Below are 26,325 nucleotides of genomic sequence, written 5' to 3' on the forward strand. Positions count from 1 at the left end.
CTGGGAGTATGGCCCGACCAGTCAACGCCCATGTTCAGCGGGGAAGCAATTACAGAAGCCAGACCTTCTACCTTCTGCAACCCTCAACGAATGCTCCCAGAGGGCTAGAGAATGGGAAAGCTATCATGGGAGGGGGTGGGTTATGGAGATTGGGTGTTGGGAATTGTGTGGAGTTGTACCCCTCCTACCTTATCTTTTTGTTCATTAATCCTTTCTTAAATAAAAAATTTAAAAAAAAAGAAATTAGGCAAAACCCTGAACATTTTTATATAAATTTATTACAGTGTATGACTACTGAATGCTATTTTGATAGTCTTTGTGTGAACAAAAAAAAGATATTAAAGAAGAAAACAAGTCTGAAAACCAACACAATTTATAAAAATCAAAAATTAATAATTATTTTCTCCAATGTTTATCTATAGTAGTACCTCTTCAGTTTTTCAGTGGCTAAAATATCCTTCTTATCATTACCAAAAATGGCACCATGCCTATTTGTGCATATATCTGGGAGAAAGGGGAAGGGAGACATGGGAGGAGAGTAACATGATCAACACACTTTATGAGGTGTAAGGTTTTAAAGCCAGGGCCTCAATTATGCAAACCATCCACTCCATACTTGAGTCACTTCCCTGCCCCCAAGACTAAACTTTAATTATTTTTTACATGAATACGTAAGATGAATGTTTTCCATAATACTTTTAAAACTACTGTGCAAGAGAAAATTACAAAAAGATTACAAAGCTATTCTGTAGACCAGTTATAATAAAGTTAAATGATTTTACCTCAGCTAGGTTAATATAAAAACATTTGGATGGCAACACTGGTGAACAAAACAGACTATATATATGAAGCACAAGGACCGGTGTTTGGATCCTGGTTCAAGCCCCCAGCTCCCCACCTGCAGGGGAGTCGCTTCACAAACTGTGAAGCAGGTCTGCAAGTGTGTCTATCTTTCTCTCCCCCTCTCTGTCTTCTCCTCCTCTCTCCATTTCTCTCTTTCCTATCCAACAACAATGCCATCAATAACAACAACAATAATAACTACAAAAATAAAACAAGGGCAACAAAAGGGAATAAATATTTAAAAAAACTTTAAAAAAAAAGAATACAAAGCACAGGGGCGAGGTGGTTGCCCACATAGTTAAATACAAGGTAATGTGGAAAGTCCTGAGCAAGAACCTGGTTTTGAGCCATGGCCCCCTCCTCCACCTGTAGTGGGGATGCTTCATAAGCAGTAAAGAAGGTCAGCAGTTGTCTAATTTTTTCTCCTTCTCTTTTTAAAATTTTTATTTATTTATTGTTGTGTAGAGACAGAGAGAAATTGAAGAGAGGGAGAGAAAGAGACAGAGAGACACACCTACAGCCCTATTTCTCCCCTTCAAGTTAGGACAGGGACTTAAAACCAGGTCCTTGCACACTGTAATGTGAGCACTTGATCAGGTGACTCATCTCCTAGCACTCTTTTTCTCCCTATCTATCTGCCCTTCCCTTCTCAATTTCTCTTTGTCTTGTCAAAGAAAATAAGGGGGTGCGGGGGGGTGGCTGCCAGGAGCAATGGATTCCTAGTGCTAGCACTGAGCCCCAGCGATAACCCTGGAGGCAAAATAAATAAATAAATAAATAAAGCACAATAACTAATGAAGCTATGAGTTGTAAACTAGGAGAATGATCTCGAACAGAGGTGAGCCAAAAATAGATTATGTTTTATAGAGCAAAATAAAGAGTTTAGTCTTGTATTGGTTTAACAAGCCAATTAAAGGAAGCTTTAGGGAAGGAAGCACAGGGCTGGATAGAAAAAAAGACACAGAATAGTGACCTCCGCTGAACTAGAGAGTAATTATTGCAGGAAAGGTATATTTCTACAGTAGGTAAAAAGTAATAGTTAGTGTAAAATGCAGATTCAGTGAAATCAGCACAGATAAATACAATAGTAACTAAAACACAATGCATTTCTGTTGACACAAGAATAAGAACATACTAAAACGAAGAAACAATTCTTAGGAGACTACAAAGTAGATTTGGATCAGTGAATAAACTGATTTCATGTAGTGAAAGTGAAAAATACCAGGAGATTAAGTGGATTTTTACCATTAAGTTGGAGGGAAAGAGATTCTGATGTACTCTTTGAAACCAGAGTAATTTATGTGTTTATAGTTCAAACTCTCCTTTAAATTCAACTTTCTAAAAAAAAAAAAAAAGCCAGTCACCAATCAGTGGCAACAAAATTAGTAATTTTATACTGCCCACAAGGAGAAACAGTATTAAAACACAGGCACGAGATCTCAACTTTTGCTATATATATATATAAAAAAAAAGGCACTGTGTACGTTATACTTAAGATACAGCATGACATCAGGGGAATTATTTATTTGGATTACAAATATATATCTAAGTCATCTTCTGGAAATATTATAAAATAAGCCTTCAAGATAAACATCACAGTTATAAGACTGTTATTCCTTTAGAAGATTGGAATCTTAAGTCTGGAAAAAAAAAAGTCACTCAAATAATAACCCTTAAAGTGTCCTTGCTTATAAACTCCCAAGCTTTAAGTGAGAATGGAGTCATCCAAAAAAAATTTTTTGGGGGGAGCATTCAGATCCATATGAAACAATAGTTAATACTACCTCATATCAGTACTAAAGCATTTATCCACCCACAAGTCTAAACCACGAGAAGTGAGCAATATAAAACCCTTCACATTATTATACCCTCAACAGTATTTCTGTTTTTAAAAATATTTTATTCATTTATCATTTATTTTAGACAGAAACAAACAGAAATTGAGAGGGGAAGAGGAGATAGAGAGGGAGGGAGAGAGAGAATAAACACCACTGTGTTTGAGAAGCATCCAGATGAGGAGTGGGAGCTCAGACCCAGGTCCTTCAGCAATTCCTCTCCTGGGGATTTACTCAGAAGAAACAAACACACCTATCAGAAGCAATCTATGCATATGTATGTTCATAGCAGCACAATTTGTAATCACTAGAACCTTGAAGCAACCCAGATGCCTGATGAGTAGCAAAAACAAAACAACGGCAACAAAATAAAACCTGTGGGATATGTGCATGATGGAATACTACTCAGCTGCTAAAAAGGATGAAGTTATTTCCTTTGCATCCTCCAACTCGAGGACAACATGTTTACTGAGATAAGCCAGAAAGAGAAGGACAAATACCAAATAATCTAACATGTTAGCGAAGCTTAATAAATAGGTACAGTGAGGAAGATCACAAAGTGAAGCGTGGACTGGACACTGTCTATTGCATCAAAGCAAAGCACTCTGGGGAGGGAGGGAGGGAGAGAGAGAGAGAGAGAGAGAGAGAGAGGAGGAAGAAAACTTTGAAGTCTGTAAAGCATTAACCCCCCTCAATTAAAAAACAAACAGACAAAACCAGGTACTCAAGCATGGTAACATTTGCGCTACCACCCAACCCCCTCCACATACCGCTAAACATCTTCATTGGGATCATTTTTTGGTTTTTGTTTTTTAATTTTTTACTTATAAAAAGGAAACATTGACAAAACCATAGGATAAGAGGGACACAACTTCGCACAATTCCTACCACCAGAGCTTCCTAACCCATCCCCTCCCTTGATAGCTTTCCTATTCTTTAACCCTCTGGGAGATGGACCCAAGGTCATTGTGGGATGCAGAAGGTTGAATGACTGGCTTCTGTAATTGCTTTCCTGCTGAACATGGGTGTTGACAGGTCGTGGGGACATATTTTGATATTGAGGTTTGAAATATATCATTGCTTTACTAGATTTAAAGCTCTAATTCCACTTTTTATCTTTAAATTACTGGTAATGATACAACGTACTAATATTTTTCATCTTTAAACTATGTATAATTTGCTGGATTTTTAGAACTATTCACTGAACTGTTGTGTTCAAAATTGTCCAGAGAACTGCAAAGAGCACTGTAAATGCTAAAAAAATATTTGAAATAATTGTAACAGTTGATAAAAATGGACAGACTAATTCAACATATGTGTAAAATAGGTACATGTAGAAGTTAGACATACAAGTAGTCAAGTATTGGAAAAAAGAGAGAGAGAAATACTATTAGTTTCATTCCTTATAAGACACACTTTCAACCCTGATTCTGTAAGCATACCTGACAGTTGCTATCTTCCTCCTAACACCTCTACATGAAAATATTACTTCTTTCCAAATTTCTCCACAAGACATATGTTGACAGTTACATAATTTCTTTATAGGATGGGTAGTAATCTGTAGCAATAGTTATAAAAGTTCCAATTCAAGCACCTGACTAAGGATGCCACTACATACAGATTACAACATGGACATTCTAGCACAGAAAAAAAATCCCTTTCAATTTTGGGTCTTAAAAGAAAATGTCTCAGTAGTGATCAACTGTGCACCTGTGCATGATAAAGCAACGTTCATATTTTACCGGGAAATTATTCAATTTAACACCACAGACTCCTTTTCTAAACTGCTTCATGAAATGCTGGTCTACCCCATGTGGGTAAGCAATTTTCCTTCAGACTAGGGTTCTCATTCTGCAATAGCACTTGTTACAGTAAAATAAAGCATTTTATGGCTAAATTTTCACCAGAAGAATGGAGCAATCAAATTAAAAAGCAGTATGAGACATTCTGAGTAAAGATGTTGAATTAAGCGCGTGATACTGAAAAATAAAAAATAATTGCTAGAGTTAGAAAAAAACTCCAAGTAACAGTATATAAAGATTGTTTTTAATTGCCTTTCAGTGCTAACATCTTCCAAATGTAGAAAGTAGAGGTAGGAAACTGTGACAGATATATAGATAGTGGGGTGAGGGCATAAAAAACATACATATTTTGACAGATACCTGTTAGTTGATTCTTTTTCCTTATCTCAAGTTAGTCATAAGTTGTATCTATGAAGATTACAGAAAAAAAACATCTTTAAAACTGTATTTTCTGGTCAAAAAGAGTGTTACCCCTTCCTACCATTACCAACACAAATAAATGTCTAAATGCTAGCTAAGGAGAGTGCAGGTATATTAACAGGTTCACATATCAAAATGATTGTTATATTGGCGATGCATGTGTATTTGTATGTATATGTATACATATATAGAGACATAGATTGTTAACGGGCATGTATTTTTAAAAATACAATAATGATTTTTACCCCTCCACCTCAACCTGTCTGCAGAAGTACAATATCAAGCTTGCCTCCTAACAATAGCTTGTAACAACTAATCATCTGGGCTACAGCAGCTATCACAACTATCCTGGGTTATTGTGGCTAATTGAAAAGCCACCTGTAAAGCAAATGTGGAGTGCTCCCTTGAGAGAAAGAAGCCTCCCTGTCTGTAGCTTTGAATTTAATGTATTATCTGTCTTCATTGTTAAATGATGGCACTTAGGGGGTTGGGTGGTAGCGCAGCGGGTTAAGTGCACCTGGTGCAAAGCGCAAGGGCCAATGGAAGGATCCTGGTTCAAGCCCTCGGTTCCCCACCTGCAGGGGAATTGCTTCACAGGCTCACAGGTGGTGAAGCAGGTCTTCAGGTGTTTGTCTTTCTCTCCCCCTCTTTGTCTTCCCCTCCTCTCTCCATTTCTCTCTGCCCTATCCAACAACGAACGACATCAACAATAACAATAATAATGACAAAGGCTACAACAACAAGGGCAACAAAAGGGGAAAAAAATGGCCCCAGGAGCAGTGGATTCATGCTGCAGGCACTGAGCCCCAGCAAAAACCCTGGAGACAAAAAAAAAATTATGGCACTTAAAGATTGCAGAGTTTCACCAAATTCACTATCAAAAGGTAAGCAAACAAATAAGAAATCATGCCTAAATAGACATCACTATTGTGATTAGTAACATGAGTTACATCATAAAGCACAATCCTAATCTAATTCAGGTAGTGTTTATGATTACTACTTTCATGGTATCTTTAACAGCTTGGAGAGAAGAAATAATGTGTGAAAGTTGACTGTTCATTCTTTTTATAAGCATGGAGTGCTTTTTTTTTTTCTATTTACATGATCTCATCATATCTAGATCTTTTTCCTCATATCATTTGTCATTCTCCAATGCAACAAAATTAATCTGTTTTAATGTCATATGAGCCAAGAGAAAAAAGAATCTTTGTCAAGTACCATTTTGGTTCTCTGGACATTAATTTTATTTTGTATTTAATAAATATAAAAATTGTACTAGTTTAGCTAGATGTATCTACTTCCTCTCCACCTTAAATTCATATTAAACTAATATCAAAATGAGCACGTTGATGTGATTCAATAGTCAATTTCTTCTAATTTGCGATGAATAGTGAAAACAGGAAATTCTATTGAACTTATAGCCTAATTAAAAGTGACAGACTTGCACTCTGAATAGCTTTTCAACGCTCTTTAACATTTTTTTTTCCTAATGCTGATCTAAGCTTAAGATGTTCATTAGTGACTCATTAAAGACTTAGTTACAGTCCAGTGGAAGAGTCCTGAATACAATGATTGAATGTGTGTACAAACCTGTGGGTTCATAATTAGGGAAATTCACATTTGAGGATTAAACATATACAATGCAGTCTTTCAAAGACAGTGCAGAAAATAAGTGACCCCAAGGTTGTGGTGTATTTTAAATTTTGCTTACTATCCAGGTCATTTGTTTTTAGTTCTAGTTCCTAAAGGTATGTTTTAATGATTACATTTTCCTTGGATTAAATATATAAGGCTTTGTGCTCCAGCACTCCAATACATCACTTTACTTAATCCTAGGACTTTAATAAAGAATGGCTAACTATCCAGTTTGCAAGTAAGAAAACCATGTTTCAAATTACTTAATATCAGGAGTCTTGGAAGAAACAGAATTACAGTTAGATTATAAAATTTGAGTTTTTTTCCCACTTCATTTAATAAGATCAAACACATTAGTATTCTTAAGCATTTTAGATTAACCAACATTATGAAATTCAGTTCCTCAGCTTCATGTTAGTATTACTTTCTAAATATATCAGTAAGTTCCTTTGTTTACTCTTCTCTTAGAACTAAAGGAGGTCATTAGCATTAACACTTATAAGTCGCTATTTTTATTTTGCCTTCCTTTAATCTTTTATCCCAAACAGTACTATTTCAGATATGTTCAAAGGGCTGATATAGTACAGAAACTTGCTAGGACCTTTGTCATATGGAACCTGAATTCCTCTATTTATTCTTCTTTATGCTTTTTACTTTTTATGATGTTTGATATGATGACTCCAAAAACAAAATGACATGTAGATTTGAGAGACATTGAATACTTTCCATGACAAGAAATGAAAAAGGTATCTACTATTTTATAGAACACAGTAGTGAAAGAGAGCCAATAAAAATTTCAATCTTTATAGCATAACTTGAGCAAAGGTATAAAAATGTTAAAAAAAAAATTCCAAAAACAGAAAGGGCAAGAGTAAGAAAGTAAGAAAACATGGGCCACAATGATTGCAGTTTAATGTTATATACTATTTCTTAGAAAGGATCAATGGGAAATAAGAATCCAGCTGACTACCTTGCAGTTTTGTTTATGTCACTAGGGAAAGAGAGAGACAGACGGGGAGTATGAATCAACCTGCCAATGTCCATATTCATCAGGGAAGCAGTTACAGAAGCCAGACCTTCCACCTTCTGCACCCCATAATGATCCTGAGCCCATGCTCCTACAGGGTTAAAGAACAGGAAAGCTATCAAGTGATACGGAGTTCTAGTGGTGGGAATTGTGTGGAGTTGTACCCCTCTTATACTATAGTCTTGCCAATATTTCCATTTTATAAATAAAAATTAAAAAATAATAATACAGTTCACATATGAGAGTAAAGTTTTAATAGCTACCAGATTACTATCTTTTGTCTTCATAATTAAAAATCTGAATGAATGAACTACATCTAGAGATAAAATATAAGTAAAAATAGAGTGATGAGACCTTACAAGAGCCTGCGATTCCAAGTGAATATAAAATAGGTAAGATTTAAGTGAATAAAAACAGGCCAAAACTCATGTTAGAAGATTCAGTCTGGGGCCCTATTCGGGGAGTCCTGAGATTCCCAAACAGACATGGGCTTAGACCTCAAATAAATCCCTCTCTTTTGTTACCAGTCATCTCTATCAGGAACAACAAAATAGACCCCTTTGTGGACCCCCCATAGGACCTTGCCCTCAACTTGAATCAACAAAGGTAGAGAATGTTCTATCCTCCGAAGAGAGGATGGACAACATACTCTATGCTACACCTGAGGAAGATGGGCCGATATTGGGGCAGCTTAGAATGTTTCTAATCATGACCACAGAATGTGAGCTCAGATCTACAGGGATTCCGATGTCACATAGGCTCCTAAGCTGAATATGGGTCCCAGATCACATCAAACCAATGGGATTTACAGTAAACAATATTTATACACCTTTCCCATATTAGGGAGCTACTTTCTTCCCTGATGCAGCTTTCTGTTCCTTTTCCAGCCATCACATCATCTTCCCAGACAATAACTTGGATCCACCTGTATATCAGACTTCAAGCTCAGGGGAAAAAAAAAAAACTAGTATAACCACAGGCCCTTTGAAATATAACTAAAGTATGCCTACTAGCTATCTACAAAATGGAGACCCCACCCAACTGTTCATCTGCACTATTCTAGCCTTTAGGTTCATGATTGATCAACAATTTGTTTGGCATTGTATGTTAGCTCTCTTTTCACCCACCAGGGTCCAGATGCTAGCATGATGCCAACCAGACTTCCCTGGACAGACAACCCCACCAGTGTGACCTGGAGCTCTGCTTCTCCAGAGCCCTGACCCACTAGGGAGAGAGAGAGGCAGCGGGAAAGCAATTACAGAAGCCAAACCTTCCACCTTCCGCATCCCACAATGAACTTGGGTCCATACTCCCAGAGGGTTAAAAAATAGAAAAGCTATTAGGGGAGGGGATGGGATACAGAGTTCTGGTGGTGGGAACTGTGTGTAGTTGTACCCCTCTTATCCTATGGTTTTGTCAATGTTTCCTTTTTATAAATAAAAAAAAATAATAAAAAAGAAGATTCAGTCTAAAGAACTCACAAATATATACTCTAACAATAGTATAAAAAGACACATTTATAAAAATTTGCAACTCAACAATACAAATAAATTTAAAATGAGAAATTATTATTTCATCAATAATTATTTACAAATGACTAATAAGCATATGAAAATAAACACAATGTTATTAAGCTAGAAAATGCAAATCAAAATATGAAACATTACTTCAGCTTCACTATCATGTCTAAAAATAAAAGTAAAAAAAAAACACAGTGTCTAACAAATAAGCTCACGGAATAGCGGAACCTTAGAATTAATTTTAGAATGTATAACTGCACAAACACTTTAAGAATTTAACAGTTCCTCAAATGTTAATCAAAGCTATCATGTGACCCAGAAATTCCAGTCATAGATGTATACATAATAAAAGTGAAAACAGGTCCACCAAGAAGTGTACATAATTATCACAATAGTGTTTGATGAAAAGCCAAAAAGTAAGAATAGTCTAAATTTCTACCAACTGATAAAGCAAGGCAAGAATAATCAAGAAAATATTATTGAACCTTGAGGAAGAACTGAACACTGACAAAGTTGTGATATGCACAGCTTTGATTATTTAGTTTATGAAAAACTGAAACCAGAATACAAATCTATCAGCTGAAGTACCAGTAATCAAACAAGGAACCTACAACATGCAGTGAATACACTCTCGCAATTGAGCTACATCCCTAACCTACCTTTAAATGTATATTTTTAAAACATTAAGTCTAATGAAATAGTAAATCACCAATGGGGGCTGGGTGGTGGCACACCTGGTTGAGTGCATATGTTACAATGCATAAAGACCCAGGTTTGAGACCCTGGTCCCCACCTGCAGGGGGAAAGCGTCGCAGGTGGTGAAGCAGGGCTGCAGGTGTATCCCTCTGTATTCTTCTGTCTCTACACCCCCTTCCCTCTCAATTTGTGGCTGTCTCTATCCAGTAAATAAAGGTAAAATAAATAAAATTAAAAAGCCTGCATGACAAGAAGATTCTTTAAAAAAGAAAAAAAAAAGGTCAAGTCATCAATGATCAAAATTTTAGAATATAACATATAATGCCCAGAGTAGGCAATTCTAGAGAGACAGTAGCCAGGGTTGCCAGGGTTCTAGTGAAAGAAAAAACTAGGGATAGCATTTAATGATTATACAGATTTTTGAAGGACTGATAATAGTCTAAAATTGACTGAAGTAATGGAAACAACACTGTGCATACACTATAATCCACTGATTTATACACTATAGATGGTTTTTTTTTCCAATGTTATGTATATGCATCTCAATAAAGCTTTAAGTGAACCCTTTCTTTGTACATTAACAAATGGTCTTAGGGCATTAGATTTAGTTCTTTAAAAAAAACATACTTTGTATCTTTTATAAACATCTTCCTTTATAAAAAAAAGTTCACTTTTCAGACTCTCTTATAGGCGTGGTTTAAGATATTTAGTTTTATTAAACAGAAATGAAGTAGAGTGCACTACATCTAAGCATATTCATAAAACTTTCCATTAGAATCTCCTTAATGCTGCTTCCTCACTACTGCAAACTAGAATAGGAATGAACTCTTCAGAATGACTTTAGAAGCTTCATGCCATTAGACTAGTCACTGGATAACTATTTGCATAACCATTATGCTATCTCCCCCACCCATTATTGGATAACCATGGAGTAATAAAATGAAATCTTTAAAAGAGTGAGAGTGTGCGTACACACACACACAGAGAGAGAGAGAGAGAGAGAGAGAGAGAAATACAATACCTATCTGTCTTGGGATATATGCTAAACAAAATTTTTTTTCTAAAGCTATTATTAATCTGGGAATCTATCTGAACCACACCACAGTTTCTTTTATCTAATATATTGTTCAGAAATGTAGATTCAGATAGATAACTCAAAGAAGACATTATCCAGAGGTTTCACAATACATACTTTGAAACATATAATTCATTTGGTCACTAATGCATTACTTTTTATCCTAGCCATTTTAATTTCTTATGAGTTCTCTCTTTCAACACAAATATATACACAATAGTACTTTTTTCATGTCTTCTCTTGTAGCTAGAATAAAGGTTCAAAGTTTTCTTCTTATAGAGCCAGCCAGTAAATACATCACTACATTTCACAAGTAATGTGGGTATTTTTTGACAATACTCATATATGTGTATTTTAGGATTTTTTAAATATTTATTTTATTTATTTATTCCCTTTTGTTGCCCTTGTTGTTTTATTGTTGTAGTTATTATTGTTGTTGTCATTGTTGGATAGGACAGAGAGAAATGGAGAGAGGAGGGAAGACAGAAAGGAGGAGAGAAAGATAGACCACCTGCAGACCTGCTTCACCGCCTGTGAAGCGACTCCCCTGCAGGTGGGGAGCCGGGGTTCGAACCGGGATCCTTATGCTGGTCCTTGTGCTTTGCGCCACCTGCGCTTAACCCGCTGTGCTACAGCCCGACTCCCCTGTAGTTTAGTCTTTAACTAAATTAAGTCCTCTAATTAATTCTGAGCAAGGTTTGATTTGTTGTTACTATTGCCACCAGGGTTGCAGCTGGGGCTCGGAGCAGGCACTACTAATCTACAACCCCTGGCAGCCATTTTTTCACTTTTTTTTTCCTAATTTGTATTAGATAGAACACAGAGGAATTGAAAGACGATGTGAGAAATAGCACCTGTAGATTTGTTTCACTGCTCATGAAGCAAACCGGCTGCAGGTGGGGAGTGAATCTGGGTCTTTGAGCTTGGTAATATGTGCACATAAGCAAATGCTTCACTGCCTGGTCCCAAACTTTATTTATTAAGTTTTTTTTTTTCTTGTCTCCAGGGTTATCACTGTGGCTCAGAGCCTGCACCATGAATTTACTCCTCCTGGAGGCTATTTTTCCCTTTTGTTGCCCTTGTTGTTTATTGTTGTTGTTAGTATCGTTATTGCTGTCATTGTTGTAGGACAGGACAGGAAGAAATGAAGACAGAAGGGGAGACAGAGCTGGGGCAAAAAGATAGACACCTGCAGATCTGCTTCACCGCCTGTGAAGCGACCCGCCCCACTGCCCTGCTGGGAATATGTGGGCTGGAACCGGGATCCTTGGGTAGGTCCATGTGCTTTGCATCATGTGCCTTTATCCCACTGTGCTACCGCCCGGGCCCCTATTTATTGAGTATTCTAACTGAATTTCAATATCCCTATAATTAATAGCCATATCTATACACATGACTATTTATTGTCACTTATCTTTTGTTCATTATAAAAGTAGTTGTCAAACTTATATAATTGATTGTAACAAATGTCATAGATAGTAAGGTTGTATTAATTTTTATCATTATTTACATAGGATAGTTACTGATTAAAATAAAAAGGGACCAAATTTTTAATTTTAATTTTTTCAGAGAGTTTATTTAGGGAAAGAGATGTAGTCAAGCCATATACAAAAGCATGAGTCTTTATAGTGCTATTTGTAGTGTTAAAATAGCGATAAACATTGATATTAAGCAACTGATTATTGGTTAGACAAATCATTATTCCTTCATATGATATAATGATTTTATAATTTTTATGAGTACACAGAAATATCTACATCTCAGATGAAATCAAATTGTAAGAAATAAATTTTATTTCTAAGATTAAAGTTTTTAAAAAATATGCACAAATAAATGGCTTAGAAAACTCTGATTAACATTATCATTGGATCATGGGGAGATTGCTTTTTTGCCTTGTTTTAAATTTGCAAGAGGTGAATTGCTTTGTTAGTATGGTAGGCTGGTGGATGACAGATAGCTTTAGTCTATATTTTTATACGTTAGTAGTAAGATACAACCATAACTTCAGGACATTGAAATCACCACTAATTATGATTGTACGCAGATGAAATAAATGCTGAAATTTGCCAAAGTTCATTGTGAGATGCTATTTTCTGTGAAGTCCTGTATCTGTTACTTTTGTATATACTACTACCACGTTTCTCTTGGAAATACTGAACTAGACAGCTAGAATAGTCTATTTGATCATATTCTTCATATATAAAAGAATTTTAGTAAGGATATAATTTTCTATATTAAAAGACAATAATTTTGGTATGATGGCAGCTATGCAGAGGAAACACAATCTCAAATAAAACAAAAGGCAATAAATAAGAGTTGATTTTAAATTTATCAATTAAAACTTGAAAAAAACAACTATAGTCATCTAATAGAGCATTAATCTACCAAATTAAATCCTACTATAGTACAATCTATTCTTAGTTAGAAGAATAATCAATAAAACTAGTACCCAATGTGTTTCAACTTTTCATGTAATAGACCAGAAACTATCAAACACATTCAAGAAAACATTAACAGAACACTTCACAATTTATGCTTCAAAAAATCAAAGAAAACAAAAATTAAGCAGTAGGATTACATCGAGCCAAAGAGCTTCTTCACAGCAAAGGGAACAATCATCAAAACAGAAAGATATCATACAGAGTGGGAGAGGATTTTTATATGTCACGCATCAAATAAATAACTAATACCAAAATATATAAAGAAATAAACTAAACAGCAAAATAAGAACAACACCAAAACAATAAAAATGGGGTGAGGACATGGGTAGACACTTCACCAATGAGATTGCAGAGATCAACAGACATATAAAAAAATGCTCAGTCACTAATTATCAGAGAAATGCAAATAAAGAAAACAATGCAATACCACTTCACACTTGTTGAGAATGTCATATATTTGAAATGAAGAAACACCAAGTATTTGAGAGGGTATGGGGGGAAAAGGAACCCTCTACACTACTAGTGGGAATGTAGATTGACCCAACCTTTGTGGAAAACAATCTAGAGATTTTTCAGAACACTAGGAATGGAACTAACCTGTAACCCAGCAATTTCTCTCCTGAGGATTTATTAAAAGCAAGCAAACAAACAAACAAGCACATAAATGAAGAGATCTATATACACTATGTTCACAGCAACACAATTCATAAAAACCCAAACATAGAAGCAACCCAGATATCTAATGACAAGTAAGTGGCTAAGAATGTTGCAGTAGGTTTGCACAATGGAATACTACTCCACTGTTAATAATTAGGTCATATCCTTTGTTTCATCTGGGATAGAACTTGCAGGAATCATGTTACGTGAGATAAACCAGAAGAGAAGGACAAACACTGGAAGAATCACACTCACAGGTGGAATTTAAGAAACAAGGGCAGAAAGAAAAAACACAAAATAAAACTTGGATTGGGTTTTGAGTATTGAATGTAAAGAGGACTCTGGGGAAAGAGGCAGAGGCTGATGACGGGGTTGGAAATGAGAGTGTTTTTCAGATACTTACTAGAGAAAAGAAATCATACACATAACTCATCCACTGTACTGTAAATAACTAAGCCCATAATAGAATGATCAAAAAGAAGAAGAGGCAGTGCAGAAGGGGAAAATAGAGAATAAAACTTGAATAGATCTCCTATATTACATCAGACTAGTCTGGGTAAGGAGACAAAGTGAGGGAGTGGGCAGAGTTTTGGCATCCTGGTACATGACAGTGGAAAAGGAACTAAGTTGAGAGAAAGAGTGCTCTGCAGACACCAATCACAAGTAATGAGAAATTGGCTCTATGCATCAACAGCAATACTGTATGCCATTAGTCATTCAATAAAATTATAATAAATAAATAAGATACAATGTGAAATTTTAAATGTGGGATTTTAAAATGTCTTTTGGAAATTTATTTTATAAAATTTGTTTTGTGTCAGATTTGCTAAACAGACCTGTTCTACAAAATAAAACAAACAAAAAATTTCTGATCAGATTAATGGAGTTCATGAAAAATTTGTTATAATCTTTTCATAACATCATAAAAGAAAGAGCCACATATTAATATTGGGAATGAAAGTAATAGCACTGCAAAAAGAAAAGGAATATAAATAGTTGGGTATTTTTGTTATATATATGTATATATACCCAATAGGGTTATTGTTGAGGTTTAGTGATAGCCTGACTCCACTACTCACAGAGGTCATTTCCCCCTTCTTTTTAATAACGGGTGAGAAACAAAAAGAGATAAGAGAGGGAGAGAGACACAAAGAAGAAAAGATTCCCACCAAGGGTGTTGGTGGTATAGTGGTGAGCATAGCTGCCTTCCAAGAAGATCTCTAGCACTGCCTCATCACTCAGGAAACTTCTACACTGAAGGTGGGGGCCAGGCCCCTGAGCCTGGATCCTTGTGCATAATGAAGTATGTGCTCTCCTAGTTAAGTCACCACTCAGACTTTATCCAAATACTTTTAAATTTTACTCAACACTAAGTTTACAATGGCTACTGTACTGAAGTTACAGTTCAACTGACAAGATATATGAAAGCTGATAGGCAATCTATACCCTGGTAGTGAAATCCATATAATCTAAAAAAAAAATTAAATCATTATTCTTAATGTGTGCACACTCACAAATTATCACTATAATAAAATGCATGTATTTTGCAGGTGCATAGGCAAAAGTAATTTCTAGATGTTAACATGCACTCAAAGAAAGGTTATTAACAATTCATATTTGGCCCATGTTCAATGGAGAAGCAATTACAAAAGCCAGACCGTCCACCTTTTGCAACTCATAATGATCCTGGGTCCATACTCCCAGAGGGATAAAGAACAGGAAAGCTTGCAACCCACAATGACCCTGGGTCCATGCTCCCAGAGGGCTAGAGAATGGGAAAGCTATCAGGGGAGGGGGTGGGATATGGAGATTGGGTGGTGGGAATTGTGTGGAGTTGTACCCCTCCTACCCTATGGATTTGTTAATTTATCCTTTCTTAAATAAAAAAATTTTTAAAAAATAGGAAAGCTTTCAGGGAGGGGATGGAATATGGAGTTCTGGTGGTGGGAACTGTGTGGAAATGTACCCCTCTTATCCTGTGGTCTTGCCAATATTTCCATTTTCTAAAATAGATTTTAAAAATCAAAAAAGTCCTAAAATTAAAAAAACAATTCATATTAGTTTATAATATTAGTAACTGCATAGTAAACTTACAAAATGTATATATTGAATATTTTGAAATTCAGTATCAAATACTTAATATAGATGATACTGAATTTGTTAGAAGAAATCTGCTATCATTGCCAGTAAAAAGATTTTTCTGACACATTTGACTATAAGAAAAGTAAAAATACTGCAGGTATTACAAATCACCTAGCTTGGCAAATATTATAGAAATTTCAGGATGATGAAGTTCTAAAAACATCAAAGTTATGTAGAACTAGAATTTTACCTGTATCAAAATAAAAAAAACATTACATCACAAAACAATCACATTACAAAAATTCAATAAAATGTAACTGTGTGCTTTTTCAAATTTTGTATCATACTAGAATTTATAATATTTTAGTTCAATGACATTGAGTATTATCAAAATTGTAAAAAAGTTTAACATGAAAATTACATAAATACTAAAAATATTTACCTCTCTATCATTATCTTATTTCTACTAAGTACTGCTTACAATAATGGACTTATTCAATATTAACAAAAAATAGCTAGTCTGCAAAGTCCATAAATATACAAATTTATATGCAACTTTAACAATAAAAACAGAATTGCAGAAAAATTATGCAAATGTGTAACTATAAAGTAATTCATTTGACATTTTTTTCCCTTCAAAGGTACCTTTAAAATAGTTTCCCTGTACCCACAGTAAGCTCCAGGAATTATAGCTTCAATCTATTCCACTCATATAAATAAAATGTAATTTGGGTAAAATATAGTTAAGAGTATCTGAACATCCCAATCAGCTTTTCAGATTGGTATCCCCTCTGGAGTAGATGAAGTCATCTCCCAGGACCAGACATCTCAGCCCAAGTCCACATTACACTTTGGTATTTCTTTACTGACAGGCAATAAGAGGCTCAGGTGCCCACATTATCACTGGATTATTCTTTCCTGGATCTTTTTTCTTGCTCCCACTTACATTAATAATAGTTGTAGTAATAATAGTAAATCCTTCATCTACAAGCAACATTGAATTACTTAAGAGTTATCAACTTGCCTAAGCAGTATCTGTTCACTTCTGCAGATATCATTTAATTATAGATAAGGTCTTTATGACTGCACAGAATAGTTATGAAAAGACAAAAAAGAAATACATAGGTACACAGAGACATAGAATATGGACAAACATAGAACCAGAGACATTCCCTAATTATTGAAAATGTGTATTTATATACAATGAGGATGCCCTGATGAATGTTATTTCATATACATTGACCAAACTTTCTAGAATATCATAGAAAATACTAGCAAATGATATTGACTAATGTAAACATTATTCAAGACTAGTTGTTTGTTTTAACTTCTAACTTTATCCATGTAAAGACTGTGCAAAACTGCATAACTGACACTATATATTATAATTAGCAATTATACATTAAGTCTTCATATGTATTAGCATGGCAATGGTTTGGTTTGCTTATTAGTATTAAAAAGTTCCTGAAGAAACACAAAAACTGAAATTTCATTTCAATTATTGAGTAAGAATAAGCATGTTTATTCATCTGATCTAATTCTCAGAACTTTAGCTCTATTTCAGGGTAGTTAATAAAAAATTAAGGAAGATATTTCAAATGGCAATTACTATGGAGGAAACTAACCATATTTTCCCTTTCTTAAAATACCTTACATGTAATAAGTGTTCATTCTTGCAAATGAAACATAGCATTACTATTTTTTAAGTTATATTAGCACTTTGAATAAAGTAATAAAAAAATTAGAGCCTACCATGGCTTTAGCTGCTTGCACAGGTGTCTGGCTTGTAGTATCTCATCCATATTTATTAACTATTTATGATTTGAAAGAATTACAGATTTAGTAATTACAGAGTTGAGGCTTTAAAATTTTATTTCAGGTCTGTCAGACTTCAAAGTCCAGTGCCTAGAATAGTGGTCTGTGTTTCTGTCTCACCTGCTCCCAAATGACAAGGAGGGTGTGGATGGGATTCCCTGAAGGAACCCGTCCCTTAATAGAAATTGTTTCTATGTTCTGACCAAGACTAGAACTCAAGAAATACAGTCCTTCAATGCTCGATGTTCTGTAGGTCTCACAGTTACTATGCAACTTAAATTATGTCCTGTTACCACTCAGAATGTCAATGTTTTTACTATAGGAAATTAGCGGTAATAATAAACATTAAACAATGAGCTTATTGTGAGGATTAATTATGCCTACACATCTAAAATCAATAGTCATTATCAGGATTTACTTCAAAATAAGGGTTAAAATGTGATAATTCACAGAAAAGTTAATCCTTTATTAAGTAAAGCTCTAGCTCCCATACTATAAAAAGATACTATCTTGGAGTATTTGAGATATAAGGATACTTCAAAAACTGAAACATTCATTTTATGTTAAGTGCCTATAGTTTCAAGTTATGTAGTACTACCTTACTTAATCCATGACTGGTGAAGGTTTCTAAAAAATATCTATGATGTGGATTGAAATCTATTGACAAAGGCATAAACATTATTCTATGAGCAAGCTGGGTTCCAAAAGGCTGCTTGACTCATGACATTTACAAGTCAGAAATGGTGTCACAAAGGAACAGACCTTCTACTGTAAGGCAGAAAAAAATCAGTTTACATATTCTTGGACTCAGGTTTTTAAAATATCTGTGCAAGGTAATAATAAGATAAAATTAATACAGAGAAATGTTCCTATGATTTTAATCAGGTAGGGTTCAAAGCCAAGGTAATATAAAACAGTTTTAAAAAGTGAAAAGAATAGAATAACTTTAGTTTTCAGTTCAAGATACTATATATAGCAGGGTTATATATTTTTTTTTCTGGTGTGGGGGGGCAGGGAGAGAATATACTATGTGTATTTTCAGTACAGATTGCAACCCAAGACCTAGACTGTGTTTGAGGTCCATTGAAATACATAATAAAATACTTTCTTGAGGCCCACAAAAATACATAATAGAATACTTTATTTATTATTATTATTATTATTTTTTACCAGAGCACTGCTTAGCTCTGGCTTATGGTGGTGCAGGGGATTGAACCTGGGACTTTATAGAGCCTCAGGCATGAGAGTCTCTTTGCATAACCATTATGCTGTCTACCCCTGCCCAATAGAATACTTTGTTAAAGGGTTCAGTGTTGATATATTTTAACTGACTTTAACTTACTGCAGATTATGGTGTTTATATGTGGTATGAACATGTATAAAAAGTGTATGTGTATGTATATGTGTGCATATATATATTTGTTTTCCAATTAAGTACCAAGTTCAAGATGAACAGTTCTAAGATTAGCTAATATGCTTATTAAAGCTTAAAGGAACCATATAAAACTAGAAAGGCAGATAATATGACGAAGGAAACAAACATATTTAGGTACTTAATTTTTATTATGCACTATACTAGCTTTTTTACATACCAGTTTAGTCTCTGAAATAACCTTATGAGTGAGATATTTTATAATATCAAATACTCTAATTAGAATAATATTTTGTGTATATATATATATATGTATAGATACATATATATATATACACACACACACACACACACACACACATTTATATATCCAGTAAAGCAACAAATCATTTTACTATCTGAAATAACAAAAAGTTCTATGTTTCAAGGTATGGGAATGTGTGAGTGCCACACCAGTACTCGAATTAAGGAATTTTTTTTTTTTTTTTTAGTTTTTGCTTGTTTGTTTTTTTAAAGCAAATTTGTAATGCTTGGAATTAGGAACTTAATTGTTGTATGATTTTACCTGCTGTGATTTGTTCATACAAAAATGTGCTAAGTCTGGTAACCTATGGAAAAATATTCAAAGGGTATAGTTATTTTATCCAGTTTTTATGATGAAAAGAAATGTAATTCATTTTCTTAGGAATGTGTGCCAAATTCACAATGTTGTCACTGGCGAACTATAATTGATTTCTATAGTTAATTAAAAACTAAAACTGACAGTGAAAACTGCTTGCTGTCCTATTATACTCTGAGATTCCCTAAGCAGTGGCAAATAAAGATGTGTTCTTCTTTGCTGTAATTACCAACAGATAAGATAGTGACGTTATACCATTTTCATCTTAGTATAAAACTAAAGATAACTAGTAGAAGACTTTAAATTGTGAAAAAGGAACAAACTTTAAAGCCCAATGTTTTAGCTTTTCAAAAGATTTATTGAATATTACCCTAAATTCCATAGTCCAATTAGCTTTCAAGATTATTAAAAATGTTTATAAAATGTTGTCCTATAGGTACTAATATTTCTAAATGAATAGTGTATCTAAGTTTATTAAGATTATTTAGCCCTTTCTGCAAACTTATCATTTTGTATATATTTTTTCTTTTTTGCAATGAAAAGTACAGAGCAGAGAAATAATTTCCCTTAAATGAAAAGTTATAGTTTGAATTTTGAGTAAAGAGTTGTGAACACTCGGAAAAAAAAATAGTTGCACAGTTTAGGGATATATGCAACTATATATTTATAAACATATATTTATATACATATATATATATATATATTGTTTCTTTCTCCACTCTTTCAAATGTAAACCATATTAAATTGATTTTAAGTATAACAATATGTAAACAAAAATACATAATGATCTAAATTCAGCTAATTTCCCTAAGCATAGTTAAAATAAAGAAAAAGTTGCAAGTTATTTTTTAAAAGAAACCACATAAAAAGTACTGGTTATACATACAATAGAAACTTTAAGAAATCAAACTTTTCATATTAATGCAGCATAGGGCAAACACTTATGGTCCTTTAATCTAATCATTAATACACAGTAAAGGCTGCAAATATAGATAAAATATTTAGGAGTCTAGTGTAAGTAAATAAGACAATGTTAGCATAACACAAAAATCGGAGATCTTACCATGAACGATTGTTGCTAAGAATATCATGAAGACTAGTAGCTGTGATGGCCACATGATTGTGTACTCAGGCATAAGAAAGCCTAAAAGGTGAGTGTTCCAAGCAAGAAACCAAGTGCCTTTTCAGTTCTCTTCTTTACTTCACAATTGATGAATTAAAAATATTTTTCAAAAAGATTTAAAAAAAAATCCTTAACAACAGAAAACACCAATATTCCAAATCTGAACCCTGTAAAGGAAAAAAAAAGACACATCAAATACAAATATTTATTTATTTATTTATTTATTTACTTATTTTACCAAAGCATCATCCAGCTCTGGTTTATGGTGGTAAGGAGGATAGAACCTGGGACTCTGGAGACTCAGGTATGAGAATCACTTTGCATAACCATTATGCTAGTCAACCCCACCCCAAATACCAATCTCCTAAATTCCTTCCAAATCTATTTATTTTTATTACCCTTTTTATTTATTGGATAGAGAGAGCTGGAAAATGAGAGAGTAGAGGTAGAGACGGAGGGAGACAAAGAGACACCTTCAGCCCTGCTTCACCACTTGCAAAGCTTTTCCTCTACAAGTGGGAACCAGAGGGTTGGACCCAAGTCCTTGCCCAATGTAACATGTGTACTCAATCAGATGTGCCACCACGTGGCTCCCAGTGTAGTCTATTTTCAAACTAAAATATCTGTGTGACTTCTGTCTTCTTCACTTTAATAAATAACACATAATATTATAAAGTTGTGTAAGTAACCTAGAGCTAATTTTCGCATGTTGAGTATTAATTTGGCAGATCCCAGAATGACTGAAATAATTCTATTTCATTAGATAAGTTAAAATACGTTGGGCTTCTTATGTATAAACAAGGACTTATTTTTTAAAAATATTTATTTATTTCCTTTTGTCACCCTTGTTTTATTGTTATAGTTATCATTGTTGTTGTTATTGATGTCATTGTTGTTGGATAGGACAGAGAAAAACGGAGAGAGGAAGGGAAGACAGAGACAGGGAGAGAAAGACAGACACCTGCAGACCTGCTTCACCGCCTGTGAAGCGACTCCCCTGCAGGTGGGGAGCCAGGGGCTCGAACCGGGATCCTTATGTCGGTCCTTGTGCTTTGCACCACGTGTGCTGAACCTGCTGTGCCACCGCCCGGCTCCCTCAAGGACTTATTTTTTATTTATTTACTTATTTATTTTTAATATTTATTTTATTTATTTATTTCCTTTTGTTGCCCTTGTTGTTTTATTGTTGTAGTTATTATTGTTGTTGTCATTGTTGGATAGGACAGAGAGAAATGGAGAGAGGAGGGGAAGACAGAGAGGAGGAGAGAAAGATAGACACCTGCAGACCTGCTTCACCGCTTGTGAAGCGACTCCCCTGCAGGTGGGGAGCCGGGGTTCGAACTGGGATCCTTATGCCGGTCCTAGTGCTTTGCGCCACCTGCGCTTAACCCGCTGCACTACAGCCCAACTCCCTCAAGGACTTATTTTTATAAAAGTCTTTCACAAACATAATTGTTACTAACATTAGACTAGTAAAGATCACTATGCATCAAAAATAATTAAATACATGAGTCCTGCTTTCATTCTATACCCTGAAATTAATTCAAAAATTATTTTACATACCAATTGCATAATATTTCTAAGCTTCTTTTTGTACATATATCTGTGGACATCATAGTTCTATGTTAATTAAATCTTTCAAATGTAACTATAGATGTTAAGAATTAGACTAAAAATACAGATGAGAACGTTGAATATAATATGCAATTTCCTTAAACATTTAAATATATCAAAATACATTAATTACTAAGGATTAAATGAGCCATTCTAGCAGCTGCTTTTTAATGTCTGCAAATTTCTATAGTATAATATAGATTCAGTATGTTAGAAAACACTAAAAGCCCATGATCCATAATGTAAAGGTGTTTTCTTTCACATTCAGCACCTTTAAATCCATCAATCAAGTTTAATTGCAATTATCTTCCTTATTTATTTCTTTTCTTCCTTCTTACTATTCTTTCCTCTTTTTTTCCTTCTATTACCCTTTTTCTTCCTTTTCTTCCTATTCTGGTGATTTACATATCTATTTTAATTATTCTGAGTACAAATTTTAATATTTTCTAAAAAGGATATTCAAAGCAAAGATTTTGAAATATTAAAGATTTGATTAATAACCCTCATTCTACCAAGATAATTGTAAAATAACCACACTGGCTATAATTTTTTTTTTAAGTACAAGTTAATCTTAACTTCTGAAGTTATTAGTACATGGATTCTGCAACACAACTACCCAATTTCAATTTCTACTTCTATTAGTAAGGTAGAGTTACTAGTTACTCCTCAATCGCTATCGAACAGGCCATGGCCAGTGCGCTGCTATGTTCCATCGCTGGGGAGCCAGAGACGACCCGAACTGCCCCTGCGGCTACAGACAGACTATGACCCACATAGTCAACGACTGCCACCTCTCCAGATTCAAAGGAGGTCTCGAAACTTTACATCAGGCTCAACCTGACGCTGTTGACTGGCTACGGAAGAAGGGCAAACGCTAGAAGAAGAAGAAGAAGAAGGAGAAGGAGAAGGAGAAGGAGAAGGAGAAGGAGAAGGAGAAGGAGAAGGAGAAGGAGAAGGAGAAGGAGAAGGAGAAGGAGAAGGAGAAGGAGAAGGAGAAGGAGAAGGAGAAGGAGAAGGAGAAGAAGAAGAAGAAGTACCTACTGTGACCTGGGGCAAATAATATAATGTCTCTGTGCCTGAATTTAAGGAATGATATTATTTAATTCATATAGTTATATGAAGTGTAAATCTACGTTTTCATTTTAAATTTCATGAACTAAAACTATATACTGTCTAAAACAGTATTCATATTTAAGTGCTATATCTCTTCATATGTTAATCAGGGGTCCAAATCAGGGCATTCAACTATAAGTCCTGTACAAATCCACTGTACACCTACGTAGCTGTAATTTTTTTTTTTCAAATAAAGAAAGCACTAATAAGAAAGAAATGTATGGCTGAAATAAAATAGAAACTACATGGAAAGGTTTGTACAAAACTTTTTTCAATTTCTCTTAACCACACAGAGACGTACAAGAAAATTCAAAACCTGGGAGTCAGGTGGTAGTGCAGTGGGTTAAGTGCAGGTGGCGCAAAGCACAAGGATGGGCATAAAGATCCGGGTTCGATCCCCTGGCTCCCCAATGCAGGGGAGTCGCTTCACAGGCGGTGAAGCCGGTCTGCAGGTGTCTATCTTTCTCTTCCTCTCTCTGTCTTCCCCTCCTCTCTCCATTTCTCTCTGTCCTATCCAACAACGACAACATCAACAACGATAACTACAACAAGACAACAAGGGCAACAAAAGAGAATACATACATAATTTTTTTTAATTTCAAAACCTATGCAGTAGTGTAGGTTTTGAAATTCAAATATAAAGCAAATAGTCTAGAGTTACACTATTTAACATCCTCATGGTAATTGACAGATAGTAAAGAAGGGATACTTAAACTGACTTGATACACAAACATAGAAATAATAACCTTATCTTCAACATTCATTTCTTTAGTATTTCTCTGTATCATTATGGTATTCGGAGCTGTGTATACACACACATTGCAGAAATCAAATTATTTATTTGACATGGCAACATATATATTAAATATTTACCAGTAATTTTACTGAAAATGAAAATGAAAAACAGTGTTTCTCACAAGTCATGGTGTTTATAATAAGGAAAAAAGGCCATTCAAGTCACAAAATAAAGATTAATGAACACGTTTAATACCTGACACACATCCAATAATGTTCAAGATATAATTTAACTTTCCATACAAATCTATACAGCATATACTATTGTATCATGTTTACTATGAGGGAAAAATCCAATTACATACAACAAAAGTTTCTCCCCTATATATCTGATTCCACTGTCAGAATTATTGTTCTTTCTTCTTTCTGTAGAAGAAAAAGAAAACATGCACTAATAGTGCAAAGGGGAAACATTTGATGTTTTCAGTAAAGACTATCAAATAAACATTATTTGATTGAAAAATTGAAAACCAACAACAATTTAGAAGGCAGGAGTGAAAATATTACAGGAAATGCCATGTTTAAAAGAAAAACACAGCCTAGTTACATCAATAGAATTGTATCATTTGCAAGAGTGGGGAAAATTATTTCTATATTGTAATATGTGTACTGCAGACTTAAATCTGACTTCAGTTAAGACTATAACTTATGTCATAGAGTACACCTTTTCACATTCAAAAAGCAAGGAAGAAAGTTAATTTACTGAAAATATAAAGAAGTATACATCAATTATTAATAATTGCTTATTTGAAGATATCACAGCAGGGAATAAAGTGAAGCCTATTCAGATATTTTACACAAACTTTAAGAAATAGAACATGATTTCATAATTATATCACAAATAGAACTGGGGGCAGATCTTGAAGAATAGATGCTATTATTTAAAGATAATATCTTTATTTACTTGTTTTTATTAGTGATTTATTAGTGATTTAATAATGATCGACAAGATGTAGGGTAAGAGGGGTACAACTCCATACAATTCCCACCAAAAGAGTCCTGTATCCCATTCTCTCCTTTGGAAGTTTCCCTATTCTTTATCCCTCTGAGAATCTGGACCAAAGATCTCCAATGGACATGGGCATTGACAGGTCAATCCATACGCCCTGCCTGTTTCTATCTTTCCCTAGTGGGGCAGAAGGTGGGATCCCAGGACAGATTGGTGAGGTCTTCTGCCAAGATAATTTCTAACTACCTCTCACCAAAAGCAACAAAATACTTAAATACTTTGAAATCAGAGATAAAACAATTATATATAATAATGAGCAAGGATCTGGGCTCTAGCCCCCAGTTCTCACCTGCAAGGGAAATGTTTTTTGAGTGGTGAAGCAGGGCTGCAGATGTCTCTCTGTCTTTTTCCCTTTATATCCCCCTTCCTTCTCAATTTCTAACTGCCTCTATCCAGTAAACAGGTAAAGATAATAAAAAAATTAAAAATCAATTATATATAATAATAGCATATATATGTGTATATATATATATATATGTATATATTCCACTAAGGTTATCACTGGGGCTTGGTGACTGCACATATATTGCTTCAGGCATGCATACATGTCTTTATTTTTCCTTTCTTGCTTTCTCTCTCTTTTTGAAATTTTCTTATCATCTTTATTTTTTGGATAGAGACAGTCAGAAATCAAGAGGGAAGGGAGAGAGAGAGAGAGGGAGAGAGAGAGATAGAGAGACATCTGCAGCCCTACTACACCACTCCTGTAGCTTTCTCCTGTGCATTGTAGCATATGCACTCAACCACCTGTCTCTCCATCTCTCTCTCTCTCTCTCATCTCTTTTTGTTATTTTTTTTTCTTTTTCATTAGTTAGGACAGTGAGAAATTGAG

General features: G+C 34.5%; 1 protein-coding gene across 20 annotated transcripts in view; it reads right to left on the reverse strand.

The window, feature by feature from the left end:
- ADGRL3 (adhesion G protein-coupled receptor L3) overlaps nt 1-26,325 on the reverse strand; it is an 848,379-nt gene that overhangs the window by 500,048 nt on the left and 322,006 nt on the right. For all 20 annotated transcript variants that reach the window (XM_060188015.1, XM_060188014.1, XM_060188010.1 and 17 more), the window contains exon 3: nt 20,903-21,129. In XM_060188015.1, coding sequence (XP_060043998.1) covers nt 20,903-20,975 — 73 coding nt within the window. In that variant the 5' untranslated portion in view covers nt 20,976-21,129. The remainder of the gene's footprint in view (nt 1-20,902; nt 21,130-26,325) is intronic.

Source organism: Erinaceus europaeus, chromosome 3, assembly GCF_950295315.1.
Source record: "Erinaceus europaeus chromosome 3, mEriEur2.1, whole genome shotgun sequence".
NCBI lineage: Eukaryota > Metazoa > Chordata > Mammalia > Eulipotyphla > Erinaceidae > Erinaceus > Erinaceus europaeus.